Source organism: Plectropomus leopardus, chromosome 20 (assembly GCF_026936395.1).
Source record: "Plectropomus leopardus strain MGB_pleo_1.0 chromosome 20, ASM2693639v1, whole genome shotgun sequence".
Taxonomy (NCBI): Eukaryota; Metazoa; Chordata; class Actinopteri; order Perciformes; family Serranidae; genus Plectropomus; species Plectropomus leopardus.
The window spans coordinates 2,363,205-2,379,402 of record NC_142195.1 but is presented as its reverse complement, the minus strand read 5'-3'; the positions used below and the strand labels follow the sequence as shown (position 1 = coordinate 2,379,402).

The 16,198-nt window shown below is 38.0% G+C and overlaps 2 protein-coding genes across 3 annotated transcripts in view; both read right to left on the bottom strand.

The window, feature by feature from the left end:
• Window positions 1-1,839: 1,839 nt before the first annotated feature.
• On the bottom strand, window positions 1,840-7,484 carry dpm2 (dolichyl-phosphate mannosyltransferase subunit 2, regulatory). The gene is made up of 4 exons (XM_042509892.2): window positions 7,400-7,484; window positions 6,526-6,615; window positions 5,267-5,369; window positions 1,840-4,536 (listed from the first exon to the last, which is right to left on the bottom strand). Exons 1-4 carry the CDS (start codon window positions 7,400-7,402, stop codon window positions 4,481-4,483), a joined length of 252 nt encoding a protein of 83 aa, XP_042365826.1. The 5' UTR covers window positions 7,403-7,484; the 3' UTR covers window positions 1,840-4,480.
• A 785-nt stretch (window positions 7,485-8,269) lies between these two features.
• The window catches only part of eeig1b (estrogen-induced osteoclastogenesis regulator 1b), a 39,779-nt gene continuing 31,850 nt past the window's right edge, over window positions 8,270-16,198 (bottom strand). For both annotated transcript variants that reach the window (XM_042509174.2, XM_042509177.2), the window contains exons 10-12: window positions 15,352-15,473; window positions 14,756-14,825; window positions 8,270-14,670 (exon numbers count right to left, since the gene is read on the bottom strand). In XM_042509174.2, the coding sequence (XP_042365108.1) occupies window positions 14,625-14,670; window positions 14,756-14,825; window positions 15,352-15,473 (238 nt within the window). In that variant the 3' untranslated portion in view covers window positions 8,270-14,624. The remainder of the gene's footprint in view (window positions 14,671-14,755; window positions 14,826-15,351; window positions 15,474-16,198) is intronic.

Below are 16,198 nucleotides of genomic sequence, written 5' to 3'. Positions count from 1 at the left end.
TATATCCAAGAGGTCAGAGGTCAAAGGTCAACTGTGCCATCATAGTGTTCTGCAAAAATACTTTTCTGACCATTACTCAGAAACAGAAGGGGAGATTATTTGATCAGATTCTGAACTGGTGATGCCAATCTTGGGTGCTCAACTTGAAATTGTGTTAATTTCTTTTTTTTTTTTAACCTTTATTCAAACAAGTTTGTCTCATGGGGATCAAAGAGCTCTTTTACAAGGGAAGCTTAGTCAAGAATAGCAGCAGCACAGAGTTTCAACAAGAAATAATCTTCACATAAGAGCACGTATCTGTTAAAACATATCTGTGCCAACTATTACTATCCTGCAGTGATAAGCAAATTAAAAGACAAATAGGCAAATAATAGGCAAAGATTCAAACCCTCAGACCCAGCTTGCACTACCCTGTACAACAGCAAACAGACACAGATAGAGACCAGCTGGTGAACAAAGCATTTAGCAGCTTAAGAGACAGATATGCTTCTCAGGAGTTGGTGGAGACACCCAAAAAAGGGTGAATACTGGAAGCTTGTATTGCTCTGTCTGCTATATGTGTGAATGAATGATTGTTTGCTAAAACTCTTACCATGACTAGGTGATTATATGGTTGTGTTGTGCCCCAAGTGGCCGAAAAATCAGCTAAATAGTTCTGAGTGCTTTTCCATGTGGTGTTTTGTAACACCATTATGCACATGTAAATGTAACCCGTCATAAATAATGCCACCCAGGGTACAGCCAGCACTGTACCAGGGCTGTCACACACAGCTCCACGCTTTGCATCAACCACCCAGTTTAACACCCACAAGCTTGTTTAGAGGACAAACAAGAGACAGCAGACAGGGTGGTGGTTTGTCTGAGAGTTTACTGTTCATCATACTTCCTAGATCATAGCAGAGAGCAAACAAGGAAACAGGATGAAGAGGTGACCTTTCTTCAGCAGGAGATAAGAAAAGGTGAGTGAGAAGGTGAAGGTGTACCAACTGGTTGGACAATCTTCTAAAGTGACCTCTCACTTCAAATCAAGACAAAGACTGTGTCCGACACCACTTATAGTTTACTAACGCATTACTGTATATAACACACATATAGTTTATTCTACAGTGAACAGTAAATTCAGATGTCGGACAATATTTGTGTCATTGTTTCCAGGTGTAGAGTGGCACAAGTTGTTTGCATTTATATAATGTGAAGAACTACATTGTGGGAATGAGAGCAACTTTGTTTCTTCGATCTTTAGTATTTTTGAGGACACTAAAGGCTAAAAAGCTAGGGGGAAATCTATGGGCAAAATGTGCAGGGAAACAAGAAAAATCAGGAGAAAAAAATATGTATTTCTAATGATCAAAATTATGTATTTAAAATTATGTTACAGAATTATTCTAATTTTTAAGCATGTTTTACAAGTTGCTTGCCTTGCTTGTTTGTTTTTAACTTAATTATTGCTACTTATTTATTTTACTCATTTCAGATATTTTTCTTGATTTTTCTAGAAATATACTCAATATTCACAGGTAGCAGTAATCCTCTGAGGTAGTCTACACATGGAGCTGCTCAAACTTCACATAGACAGCCACTGAAATGGAGCAGTTGTTTGACATAATCCTCAGAGTTTTGGAAATCCAGATATATAGAATAGTGGTTGTGCTTGCAGATTTGCACATCATAGAGGACTGGATCTCTCTGAGTGCCATTCTAGTTACTTATAAGACTCTTAACATACGTATTAGTCGCTAGGGTCACTATGACCATGACTATTGCTATTGCTATTACAGCTACTGCATCTCCTGCAAACACGAAGGCAAACAAAACAGTAAGTCATAAAATCACCACACATTTCTCTAAATCAACATTTTATTGTAGAGAGAAAAGGGGACCACTGCCATCATCATCAGCCTTAATGACAAAATGCTGGTTTGCATTAAAAACAATTTATAGTTACCATCATTCTTACTTGCACACACTACAAAAATGGACACACTGTCACAGTATTTACAGAATTTAAGAACCACAGTGCTTTCAATAAAGTCAGAATGCTGTCAATTTTTCCACACATTACCCACCTCCCTCCATCCTGCTATATTACTGAAAACTAGCGTATTGGCCCAAAAATAACACATTCCAAACATTTTAAACAGTGGAGTTTGGTTCACATTTGAGGACAACACATTTACATATTCACAAGAATGGAAAGAGTGCTGGTGTCAAACCAGCTCTGACAGAGAATGATGCATCGTGGGTTGTTTGAAGCCTTAAAGAAGTTTTTTACTGCTGAAAATATGGGCCTTTCATACAAGTTTCTGTCTATGCAGCAGAAAAACGCAATTACTTTTGATGCACATGACCAGAAGAAACTGAAAATACAGGCTGTGGCTTTTGCTTCTGCTCAAGAGGTAGAAAACCTACAACTACCAGAATGCAGTGTGTCAAAACAGACCAATAAACACTCCTGCTCCTGGATTACATAATGTGAGTTGATTTTTGCCGGCTCGTCCAAAAACAGTATGGCTGTTGGCTGGTAATAAACCAACTGGTATTACAGTGAAGCTAAAATATGTTTCTGCAAACATTTGAGGTGATGCAGTGACAGAAACTTGGTTCATATATACGTTGCTTAGTTTTACAGTGTGATCACGTTTTTCAGTCTCTGTTTTAACAATACAAGAAGCAGCATGGTGCCCATGCCTGTTCATAAACTCTTGTATTACAGCCAAACAGTGCACTAAAATATGACTCTGAAAACATTTTAGGAGAGAAATAGAAAATATAGTAACAAAATCTTGGTATCAACACGGCCTAGTTTTACAGTTTGACCAGAGTTTGGTCTGAGTTTAAGAGAAAGGAGTGGATCAAGAGAGAGATGCCTCTCTCTTGATCCATTTATGTACACTTTGTGTCTGTGGTAGAGGCAGGCATACAAAAATGAAGATGTACAATCTGCAGTTTGAGCAACAGCCCAAACGAGCAACAAGCTGGTTTGATGGATGCAAGTTTACCACAGCTCATTAAAACATACCAGCCCATTGTTATGATACAAAGCTGGTTCAAAATTGGCAAAATATTTTTTTATGTTGCTGGATGAGCGAGTTTCCTTCATTCAGTTTACAGTGCATCTTTTTTGAAAGCGAAACCTCCTCTGTTGCTGTGTAAACTGGCAATTTGTGTGGATACTTTGAGAATGGTGAAGTCATGACCGCACTTTGTGCATGAGCATTATGTTTCAGACAAATAGCCATGCACAAATACGAGCACTACAATATCAACAACGGCGGACTAGCGAGCTGTGTGAGGTTATTAATGCTGTCAGTTCTCTCACATGATTTTCTCATGGTCTTCGTTTTCACAATGTTATTATATGAACGCTGACCTTTTTAAAAACGCAAAGGAAAGACTTTTCCGTTTTTAGTAGAGCCGTTCTCTTCTAAACGTACATTCAAGAGTTAATTTCTTAGTATTCAGTTAGCCCAGTCAAACCTGCAGGAGTTTTTGGTGGCTAATGTACCATGTTAACCTGCCCTAGGGAGTCTTCTTATAATCAAGGTGGTCTTAAATTTCGGCCGATACGGTCTGAACAGATAAAAGTGACATCAGTCTACTGAGCTGAAGACACTGAACCAAACTCTCCCTTTGCAGTAGTTGGTCTGAGGGATCCTTTATTGGATCTTGATGAAATTGTATTGGTCTGTTAAATATGACATAACCCTTCAGATGATAAATTCCTGTTAACAGCATGAAATGCCCATGAGAGGAGAGAACACAGAGACTGATCTAAACACTACACAACAGGACCTCAAGTAAAAATATTACTCCCCTACGTCTGTGTTTCATGGGCACATTCGCATGGGATAAGGGATGTCTGTATTTTAACCAAATTAGTGACATTATTACCCTGCACATAAACAAACAAACAAAACAACCCAAAATTGCAGCTAAATCAAAGAGATGCCGATTCACATGGGACTAATATTATCCCATGACCTCTGTTTTTGCCAAGATATGGTAGGTAATTTCCCCCTGGAATTTTTACTTTACAAATTACGGACATGGCCGAATTGCACGAGATTAAAATCAAAGACATTCTCCACAATTATAACAAGTTACCAAAGGTCCCCACGTAATGCTACTCCCATGAGAATAGGGCTATTGGTGCCGTCTACTTTTTGTTTTACGCAAATTCATTCTCAATGTCTTGTTCTATACTGCTACCCAAGTCCAAGATATTCAAATATGACTCAGCTTTAAAACACAGTAGCTGATTTTTACTTATCAATTCAAACTGAAGCGATATAGAGCCAGAATACAGAATAAATTGCAGGAAACTTCCTTTTTTACAAAAAGAATTTTGTAACCATGAGCTGTCCAGTAACCAGAATTAGAGGATGGAGGTATGATTTTGTTTAGAGGGACGCCAGAGAGGGTTTAGCATCATGGCTATTTTCACACTTAAATCCACAACAGTCACTCAAACAGGCTGAGATTAGTCCACTTTCTTTGGCTTGCGATTCTTCCACATGATAACTGCAGTGAACGCTCCTGTGGAGACCATAAGAGCAGATAATTTTGGATTTGCCTTAATTGTATAGGACAGCTTCAGCGTGACAGGGTGAGAGAGAGAGAGGATGACATGCAACAAAGGGCTGCAGGCAGCGAGGACACAGTCTCTGCACATGGGGCGCCCGTTTTACCAGCTGAGCTAACAGGCGCCCCAAGAGGGGATTAACTGTGACGCATAGTACATAGGGTCATAGTACATTTACATGATGTTAGAAAAAGTCAAATTATTGTGTTAGTCCAACTAAAACTGGACTTTTAAGCAGAGCAGCAGCTAAAGTAGTAAAATAACTGTTTCTCTCAGCAGAGTCTGGTGTTTTTTGATAGAATGGCTTCAAATCTGCGCCGGTAAGAGCTTTCTGACAGCGAGGTAAAGCACTAAAAATATTCTAAATATAGTGTACACTTTAACCAATATAGATTTTTTTAGGTGACTTAAAACTAATCAATGAAGGCAGAGTTTGCTCAGCGCTGTTTGGTTATATGAACATAAATAATATATGTACGCATAATATAAATAATATAGGTCTATAGCAACTAGCTGAAAGAGGGCATATCTCTAACTGCCTTAGTGGAGTTGGACAAATCGAGCTGTAACCTTAGCACCACTAAACTGCACATGTAAATGTACTGTTACACCTCATTTAATTTGGAGGGGTCGTCTGTGGGGTGCATATTGTTTTTGGTTTGAGAATGCAGACAGTCTACTCACCTATACACAGGAGCAGTATCACCGCTGCAATGCCCGGCAGGATGACTGAGTACTCCCGAGGAAGAAAATACTTGTGCAGAACATGATCACTGTCCACAAAAGGCTGGAAAAGATCAACAGGTGCAATGTTGCATTTAACCCTCTGAAACCTGAACAGATTGGTTTGATTTCTTTCTAAAACATCTGGGAAAAAAGCCAGTTATCTACCTGGCACGAAATATCACACAAACTGCAAGTAATGAGTGAAAGATGACAAGAAATTACCTAAAAAATGTTTTTAAAAAACAGGGTCGGTTTATTAGAAAGTGATCCAAAACGTTTGAAAAAATATATATTTATAATTATAATGAGTTTATATTTCAAAAAATCATGTTACAAAAACATATTAAAATATATAAAATAAATACATCCAGTTTTATTTTCAGCACTCTTGAGGACATTTTAATGTTTTATTTATTTATTTATCTATTTATTATTTATTTTCAGGTAATTGTCTTGTAATTTTATTTTATTTTTTTAAAGATTTTTTTTGCTCATTTTTGGACCATATCTTGTTAAGGTGCCTTCTTCTCATGTTTTTGAAAGAAATCAAACCAATTTTGTGCCTACTTAAGAGAGACAGACAGGAGTGATGTAAACTCATGCAACAGTCTCCTCCCTTTGGTTGTTTTATGAACTGCACCGTGCTGTGTGAGGCTGTGAGAATTAGGCTGAATATAATAACTTTGATTACAGGCATTTCTCTGCTTTATTCTCTGCTGTTTAGTCTGATCATGTGCTGCTCATGTGGTGCAAGCAGACTTGGAATCTGATTGCAGGCTGTTAAAAGCATCAGCTTAATAAATACAATATAAAATTCTATGTAAGTTACTGGATGGACACAGTAGATTTTTTTTGGAAAACAAGCATTAAAGTCTAAAAGAACTGCATGTCATTAAAATGAAGTTCATTCTTGAGCTGAAACAAGCCTTCTGTTGAATAGAGGGTTACTAATTCAATCTTTGTTTAGTCTTGAGACTTAAAGATTTAAGAAAAAAAATTGTAATTAGATTTTTGGTAAATTCACTAAACCCAAGCAAGACAGCTTTATTTGTACAGCACATTTCACACAACAGGGAAATTCAAAAAAGCAGAGCAAAAAAATATAGATAATAATACATGATACAAATTTACAATAAGAGTAAAGGGATAAGATATCAAAAAACATAATAAATTATGAAATGATTTTTTAAAGTGCAGACAGGAGGTGCAAAACCTACCAGGATGATGACCCAGACAGAGTAGTATGTAAACAGCAGGAGGCTGAATATGACCAGACTCATGCCAGCTGCTTGATCCACTCCTGTGGCCTGAAAATAATGATGACAAACAAGTAAACAGTGAGCAGAGAAATCCGGCAGTGGCGGATGATGATGCATGACTGACCAAAATCCCAACCACACTGTTATTTTTTTCCCTCCTGTGCCAATGGCAGAATTCACAGGGTTTTCTTTTTTTTTTTAATTAACCCTTTGAAACCTTAGCAAATTGTCTTGAAAAACGAAATGAGCGACAAAAGAAGAAACAGCCCAGAAATTAGCAAGAAATGAGTCAAAGATCAAGTTAGTTAACCTCCCTACTTATATTTTCGAAATGTAATTAACGTGTAGCCACCCCTGTGTGTATATCATCTTTGTTATTGCAAAAAAAGTAAAACTTCAGTTAATGAATCAACAAAGCGTCACCGTAAATTCGACGTGAAATAAAAACATATAATCTTTCAAACAATTCCAATAAAACCTTTTATTTAACACAAATGACCGGCGTTGCAACATTTGACATAAGCCGTTTTAGATTTAAGAACAACGTTAAGGTCTTAAGTAGTTTTATACATGTAACGTTACACTTAAAGGAAAACAAAAAAGGCTGGTTATAATTGATTTTACTCAAACTGCCGAGCTAACATTAACGTGTCTGACATGTTTCTCTCAACCGGGAAGATCTCGGCTGTAGAGCAGCTATCTGCGCGTTAACCTGCGAGGCTTCATATCGCAGAAAACGGTTAAAAAATGCTGCTGTTTTATGAGTCATAGTTTGTTTCAAAGAGCTGACTTTTATTGGCTTGTTTAAGTTTAATCAGCTTATTTTCCTTACCATGTCTGTTGGCTGACGTTTCCTGCTGCTCTTCTTCCTGTTGAGAAATCCGGCTGAAAAAATGCTTCTGGGCCTCTGCTGCCCCCTGCTGGAGCACCTGCTAAATACATGTCCCAGAGCGCACGAGAATAAGAAGTAAAGTAAAAGAAAATTTCATCAACGTATTGCTTTGAGAAATGTGAAACTTTTTTCTTTTGTTCTGTAATATAATTTTAAATATATCACGATAAGAATTATAAATAAAATTGTTTGGCCTCCCACCTCATTTTTTGAAATCCTGGAGTTAAAATAATCCATGTTTTTCAGTCTTGTTGTGCATGCTGCCTAGTTCATGCAAATGGTTAAAAAAATTCAAAACTTTGTCATTTTTTTTAACAAAAAAAAAGGGGGGGGGTCCAGGAAATTGTATTTATAATTCCTTTAATTACATATTTAAAATTAGGTCATGAAAACATAAATAGCCTATATATTTTCAGTTGTTTTTAAGGTAATCTTTGGTTTTGGTTTGTTTGTTTTTACTCTTCTTTTTGTGGTTATTTTCAGACAATTTTCCTGTAATGTTTTACTATCCTGCTAATGTTTTGTTTGTTTGTTTGTTTGTTTGTTTATGGTTATTTACAGATAATTTTCTAGTAACTTTTTAATAACCTCTTGCAAATGTTTGCTCTTCGCCTTCTTTCAATGTTTTCGAAAGAAATTAAGCTCAGGTTTTAATGGGTTAAATGAGCCCCCTTTACCTGTCTTAGATAGTGACTTTTCATGTAAATGCATTTTTCCTGGTTTAATAAATTCTAATGAAAATTTACTAGTAATGCATCAGCGGCAGCCATGTGTCTAGGACAAATAATTAAATATACATCAAAGACAGAGTGATGATGATTCAGGCTTTTATTATTTATGCATTTTATTATGGTCAGCATGTTTATGCACATCATAATATGAACATGATAGGATGGATAATCTCTACTCCTGGTGTGACTTTGACATGTATTTCCTGCTATTTTAACACAAGGAGAGACAACATTTTTATCTGGGGAAAAAACATTTTTTTGAGGACAACAAAAAGGGTACCAAAAACGTGGACAGAATGGTATTTATTAAACAAAACGTTTTATATGCATTTAGAATCATTTCTTAAGTATAGCTCCAATCTGCTGAGCCTCATTTGAACCAAATAACTTACAAAAGTTAAAATAGCTTCTACATTCTCTTCACCAAAACATCTCTCTTATGCAAATGCATTCAGTATCACAGCTATATCATCCCACTGAAATTATAATGATTCTGTTTCATTTTAAATAATCAGGAAAGAAAAAACCCTTTTCACCACATGCAAAAATAAAAATAAATTGTTTTTCATATAAATGTCATTGATAAGGTGACAAGTTACACATATACAGGTTACAATAAGAATTATTTGTACAACAAATCACAGTAGAAGACAATTCACCAACTCAAAGTGTTCCCTTACTGTATGTGACCTCACCCTCCACTGTGAAAAATGACTGCTCATCTCTTGAGTCCCGTCTCACCACAGAATATTACAGTTTACATATTGTGTACAAATGTGCAGACCAGCCTGCTGGACTGAAAACCAAAGGAAAAGAGATCAGATGGTTACAAGAGTGAAGCCACACAGACTCCATGTTTACAGGCATGGATGGATTACTGAATGGGTCTACCAGGAACAGGCACAGGGGCCCAACATTTAAGGGGGCCCTTAGCCCACATACCAACCATCAAGAGATTCAAAGTGACCACAAAGAGACGCAAAATGACACAAAACAACAAGGAAACATGAAATTACTAAAAAGAGACACAAACCCCAAAAAAGATACAAGGAGACAAGGAGAATCACCACTAATACCCCCTTTCCAACAACATGGTTTCATTCTGGTTTCCTCACCTAATTTTGAACCGTTCAGAGGATTTCAACAAAAAAATTAATTGATTCAGAACCCAAGAAATTGTTTCTTCGGGGTTGTTTACTCGGCAACGGTTCTTGCATGAAACGTTATACTTTTGATGTGGTTTTTCCTGTGGTTTACAAGACAACGGCATTTTAGGGGCCTGAAAATGCAAACTGTAATCTTTTGAAAATGAAATATCTTCTGTTCTTCTGAATTTTATGTGCAGTATAACTACCCTCTTTCAACCTATTAATAGTTGGTCCATGATTTTTTTTGGGGGGCTAAAAACAAAAATTTGTAATAAGAGAACAAAAGTTTGCAGGTAATCAAAGCGATCTGCCATCTACTGTTTACTTCTGTTGTGCATTGTGCAACGCCCTCCTTGATTTACGGTGGTTCTGATCAAAACTGATGGAATCGCTGCTTTTCTAGACAGCACTTAATTTCCTAAATAGTCCTAAATAGAACCAGTTCAAGAACCAGAGCTGATTTGGTGGAAAGGGGGTAATAGTCTGTGTGTCTTGCTCCTATTCAGGAGAGGTGATGGGCCCTTTGCTTATCTGTGCCCAGGGGCCCACTGTTTTATAATTCACCCATGTGTACAAGAAGGAATTGGCCCCATGTGGACAGAACTATGAAGAGATCAATATAGACGTCTATTAGAACAGACATTTGTTCAAAGATACAAAATGACAATAGGAAAATTGGGCAATAAATACTTTTTATAGGAACTCTATGAAAATTTTTCGTTTTTGTGCTTAGTGTGAACGGCGATGGAAAACTGCCCACGTGACACCCCCCTATGTTCACCAGTATTTGCCTCCAGTCAATGTTGCAGTATTTCCCCAGTACAGATGGAGCAGAGAAAAGACAAAAGGTCAGTCAAACGTGCATGTCCCGCATGCACAGTGTGGCACATTCACACATACAGTACAGTATCAAAAAAGACAATAACACACACATACTGCAGACACAGAGTGGGTCGAGCGTCTATTGTATACTGTGAGTCCTGATCAACAGGCGCTTTGTGCTGCTGCTGCTGCAGCTGTGGCTCTAAGCTCAGCGTAGCCAACAGCGGCCTACACGTCACTGTCAGCGGCACACACACAGAGACAGAGTTCACACAATCTGCTCAATAGGGATGCATGATAATATCGGCATCAGTATCAGCCAATAGGACCATGCTTTCTCTTATTTTGCATAATAAACAAATCTTACACACATTGAAAAGCATTGTATTTTTTGTAGTGCTGGGCATAGATTAATTTTTTTTAATCTAGATTAATCTCACTGCAATCCTGTAGTTAATCTAGATTAATCTAGATTAAAATTATAGATCTGAATTTTGCCAAAGACATTCAAAATAATATCTATCTATCTAAATGATGAAAATGCATCACAAAATGCTTGAGAAAGCTGTTCTACTATAATATTTGGTAAAGAAAAATAATGTTCCATAAGATTTACTTTGGTGTTTAACTTTTTTTTATTTTGTTAAACACAGACATTTAGGAACACAGGTTCTGTCTCCATGTGGAAAAAGCTTTTTCCTGCTAACTGGAATGAACAGCAGAGGGCGCAGCCTCTGATAACATGACCCTAACTGAACTGTGGGCCTACATTAGAGGTCATGAAGAAGACCATTAACAGTCAGCAGCTTTGTGACACGGCTTGATTCACTCCAGTCACTCAGGCAGACCAGCTTCCGCCTTGTTCACGCCCCCTCCGCGTAATTCGACCAGGTATACATCCGCGCTTAAACAACAAAGTGAAATTGGTGCCTTGCTCACTGTATAGACCCAACTTAGTGAATAGTTTATCGCGCGATAATTTCCTTATCGCGCGATAAGAATCCCGCGTTAACGCAGCACGTTAACGCCGTTAACGGCCCAGCACTAATTTTTTGTCTCTGTGCTGGTGGGGCGTTAGGATAAGAGTATGCACAATATGATGTCAATTCCACTACAGAAGAGGCTTAATGATCAGGTGTGGGGGGGGCTAAACATAGGAGACTGATATTTTTCTCACAAGTTGGTGGAGACCAAAAACAGAGCTAAAAGAGAATGAATATGGGCTTTCATTCATCAGGAGGTCAGGGACAGCACTCCAAATCACCCTCATGCATGAATCATACACCAAGAAAAGCCTAATTTTACATGACTCATGATGATGAAGCTACAGAAAAACAAACATGGAAAAGTACATGGAAAAAATAACATACTAGGCAGGTTTCCATTACAGATTTACGCAAAACTTAAGCGATATTTTCAAAATGTCAATGTCAAAATGGCGATAACATTCCAAGAAGCATGGCAATGGATCTTTAAAACATTAGCAGCTTTATTTCTATTGCAGCCACCGCACTAGCCATCATTATTTCCAATCAAAGGCCACGTAGGCGTGTTATGGAGTGATAATGGAAAGGCAAGCCCCTTATACAAATCAAAATTTATAGTATAATTTATAGTTATACAATGCAATGAGACCTCTTGTAGCAACTCTTTGTTGTACATCATGTGACCTGTCAAAGTGAAAAAAGTGTTTCCATTGCAGATTCATGAAATATGGCTTTTTCGAATCGCCTGTAAGCGTAAAAACTTTTTTTGCGATAAATGGGAGTTTTTTTTGAAGATGACGTCTTTCCATATTTAATATTCACAATTTCATTTTGCATAGTTTGATGGTTAATAGAAACCTGCCTACAGATGGTGTTGACTTGTGACTACTAACACAGTAGCACCAACAACTTTATATGATAATATGTCATGTGTTGTGTCTTCTTCACAGCTAAAATCAATCAATGCAGTAACTTTTCTATGAAACAGGTTTTAATGTAACATGTTTTTGAGCCTGTCCTGCTCATAACATACCTGCAATCAAGGCTCAGCTATTCTGTGCATAATAATGTGCAGCTTAGTTTATAAGAGCATTCAAATTCAAAGTACCTGTAAGTGCAGAGAATGGACGGTTCCATATGGCCAGCCATATGAATGCATGCTGAGTGCTGCCTAATACGAGCAGCTCTGACAGATTCACCAAAATACATCTTATTATTTTAACAAGAGCTTTGAAACGAAATGTGGAAAAGAATAAAGAAAAACTGAACATGTCATATGTCGTTTCAGAAAACTGTGCAATCTCCATGTCCTTTTAGTGGTTCCTAACAATCCGCCTCACAGAGTACACGTGCAAAAACGTATATTAAGTACATATATATACAGTGATCAAATAGCATCAAATATAATAAAAAGATTAAAGCTTATGTTCCAGTTTCAGGCTGATTTTGAGTCAGTCTGTAAAGGACGTCTGTCCTCAGTCAGAGCCTCTGATGGCTCCTGTGCTGTGTTCAGTGGGTCCTCGTCAACTCGTAAAGTCAGATAATTATGACATGATAAAATCGAATTAACCAGTGGTTTGACATGTGTTCATTTTGCTGGAATAGTACCTTACATGATTTCACAACACGCTCTCATCCCAAGTTGTCAACACAAGCACATGTTGGGATAATGCTGCACGTGGTTAAGTTTAGACAACACAAGCACATGGCAACCAATGCCGGGACATCAACAACAGCACATGCTAGCACCGAAGGTTAGGATGGGGGCACATAGTTAAGTGTGGAAAAAAAACACTACATTCAGCCGGGAAGTGAATACCGGACTCCTACATGAAAGTCTTGGGTTTGTTGGACCTGCCCACCCCATAGGGACCTTCTTGCTCCTTATTTTATATGGTTACCTGCAGGGTTTCAACCTGACGCCAGCCAGCAGTGTACCATGCAGTCAAGTAGGTTCCATCCAGCCACATTCTCAACCGACCCTGACTGTCCATGTATCATGCTGCCATGACACGTGCCATCCGACCATCTGCCAGAGTATACTAACACCATGAATGGTTCTGTCTGGCCAGGTTTTGATGCTGTCCAGCGGCGTATCATACAGATGGTAAAAGTGGCTTTTGGTGTTGGGATCTTACTCCAAAAGCACCAAAAAAGTTGCACGATTTGACAACTTTAAAAATGAGAACAGGTTGGATTTCAAGTGACAAAAAATGGTTTAATTGACTGATCGGTGGTAAATAATGCAAGGTACCACTTCCAGCGGGTAATGTCAGAAATGTTCAGTTTTCCAAGTTGACGAGGCTCTCCTGACTGCACCTTTATTACAGTGTTGCACTACCATTCCCACAATGCAGTGGTGTTTAGGGTACTGTTCAAGTAATTTGTGCTCCTAGCACCGGTCAAAGTGTCTCTGGGTGTGTTTCGGACCGCTCCCAGGTTCAGCATTGCACACAGTGAAGCCCTAACACTGAAGAAGTCAGTGATTTGATTTGAAATGTAGGAAACTGATGAGTCAGTGAGCCGTCCCTGTTCTGATCCTCAGCAACATATCTGCTTGAATAGTTTAAAATAATCAATTGTACACCTGTACACCCAAACCTTAAATATGTATAGTGCATCATTTTATTGTGTTTTTGTGTCATAGCTTCCAGTCAGTGAGCAAAGATGCCAGAGACCGGTCTGACACACATCCAATGTTCTGTCGAGGAAATTATTTTTGTATTACCGTAAATTTTCAAATAGAATCTGACACTTAATTTACAGCCTAAAAAAAGCAAATTACTGGTATCTGTATCATACAGATAGTGAATTGAGCTGTCAAAGGTGGCAAGTATTGCTGAAATGTTACATCACAGTGTAACAAAAAAAAGGTGAAATGAGAGGACAACTGAAATTAATGTAATGCTGTCCAAACAATATCAATATGAGGGAATAAATTCAGTATTGTAGCAGCTCAAATTCCTGCTTTTAAAGTTACTTGACCGTAGTTCCAGAGTGCAAGTTTTTGATTTGTGCATCAAAGTAATTTTAAATGACTTACTGGTGTGCATGAGCATAAATACTGTGTACTCCTGATACCTGTCATGCCCTGCAATTCTCACTAGCTGTTGATTCATTCAGATTACTTTGTCAACATTATGCTGCTGTAACTAAAGTCAGCACTTCCTCTGTAGAACTGAGAATTATCACAGCAGCCAGGAGCAGATTAGAATATTTTCAGTTATGCGTATATGACAAAAGTAAAGGCCTGCATCTGTCTGTATTTGGGGCCCATCTGCTATTTGGGAAAATACAGTAATCACGTGTTACACACCTCCCACCACCTGATTAAATACACTTTAAAAAAGGCTCTGTATCTTTATCATAGAAGTCTTATTTCAAGCTGTGTGCACTGAGACAAAAATGCATGTACAGTCATCCGCTGTCACAGAATCACTAACCAGCTGACGAGGCTGGAGACGTGTTCACATGTCTGTCAGTGAGTCTCGATGACCACCGGCTCAAAAGTACCAGGTGTTCCTCTGAGAAAACACACAACAGTTAGAGGATCATGATCACTTAGATATAGAGCATGAGTTGGTAAAACGAAACAGGAAACGAGTGTACCTGTTGGCGAGATGCGTCCCGCTAAGGGCAGTGGTCCCGTCTTTGCTGACAAACAGTCTCAAGTTGCTGTCTGAAGGAAAACAAGGAAACCAGAGAAGTTAGCACTGTGATGCACAAATACTGAGCTGAAACTAAATTCCCAAAATTCAGTCCTACCAGGGTACCTACAGCTTATAGCAAGTGGAATTTAAGACTTTTTAAGACTTTTTCAATGGCAATCAGAATGAAATTTAAGACTGATTTCATTATAACCTACATTGGGGGGGTAGAGAGAGAAAAAAAAAGATCTGACACCAATTACTTAGGGTTAGGGAGAATTTTTGCCGAAATATTTATTGTAATATAAAACATGACTTTTGGGCAATGCAAGTGGTATTCTGTGATTTTTTTCTCTTTTAAAGTTACCTATTATTTTGAGATTTAACTATGCAAGGTCAGAAAAAACTGATTCATAAAATCTTACCTTTTCTGTTTTAGCACTTTTAAGACTCATGAAAAAAAGAATTTAAGGCATTCTAAGACCAATCAAGGCCCTGCTTTTTAATTAATTCAATGCTTTTTAAGATTTTGTAGGGATCCACAGGGAGCCTGCCTACCTTCATTGTTGCTGCTGTCAGAGAAGTTCTGACTCTGAACAATCTTCTCTACTATATCATCTGCATCGATGCGGGTGTCGTCCACGCAGCTGTGCTGCCTCTGCACCGTGTCCTTCTTTCTCCTGTTGTTGGGCAAAACACACACCGACAGAGGGACGAGTTAATACCTGGAATACAACAACACTGCCTCCTCACAAAGGAGTTCATCATATAAACCCTTTCAAAAACACGGGAAAAATAGTTACAAGTTAAGAGTTACAAAACAATTACCTGAAATTTTGCCCAAAAAAAGAGAGAGGAAAAGAGGTGGACACAAAAAAGGACAGAAAAATTATCATAAAACTACTTCTACTACTACTACTACTACAACTTCTACTAATAATTATAATATCTTAAATATAGTTCCTGGACATTCTCCCTATTTTTTTTACAGATACCATCATCTAATAATTCTCTTTCACTTTCTTTTTTTTTTCTGGATTTTATTGCCTTTATCTGACAGGACAGTGTGAGGGTGAAAGAGAGAGAGAGAGAGAGAGGGAATGACATGCAACAAAGGGCTGAGGCTGGAAGCAAATCCACGGCCACTGCAGCAAGGATGCAACCTCTGTATATGGGGCACCTGCTCTATCCACTGAGCCACCAGACACCTGTCTTTTGCTTTCTTTTGTAAAACTAATTTTCTGGTCATCTTTTTGTCATCTTTTCCTAATTTCTTGCAATTTGTGGGACAGTTCTTGCGTAACTGCTTGTTGCCTTTTTGGCCATGTTTAAAAAAAATATCACACCAAATTGCTGCTCATGTTTCTAAGATTTAAACGCATGAAAAAGACATTTGAACGCAGCG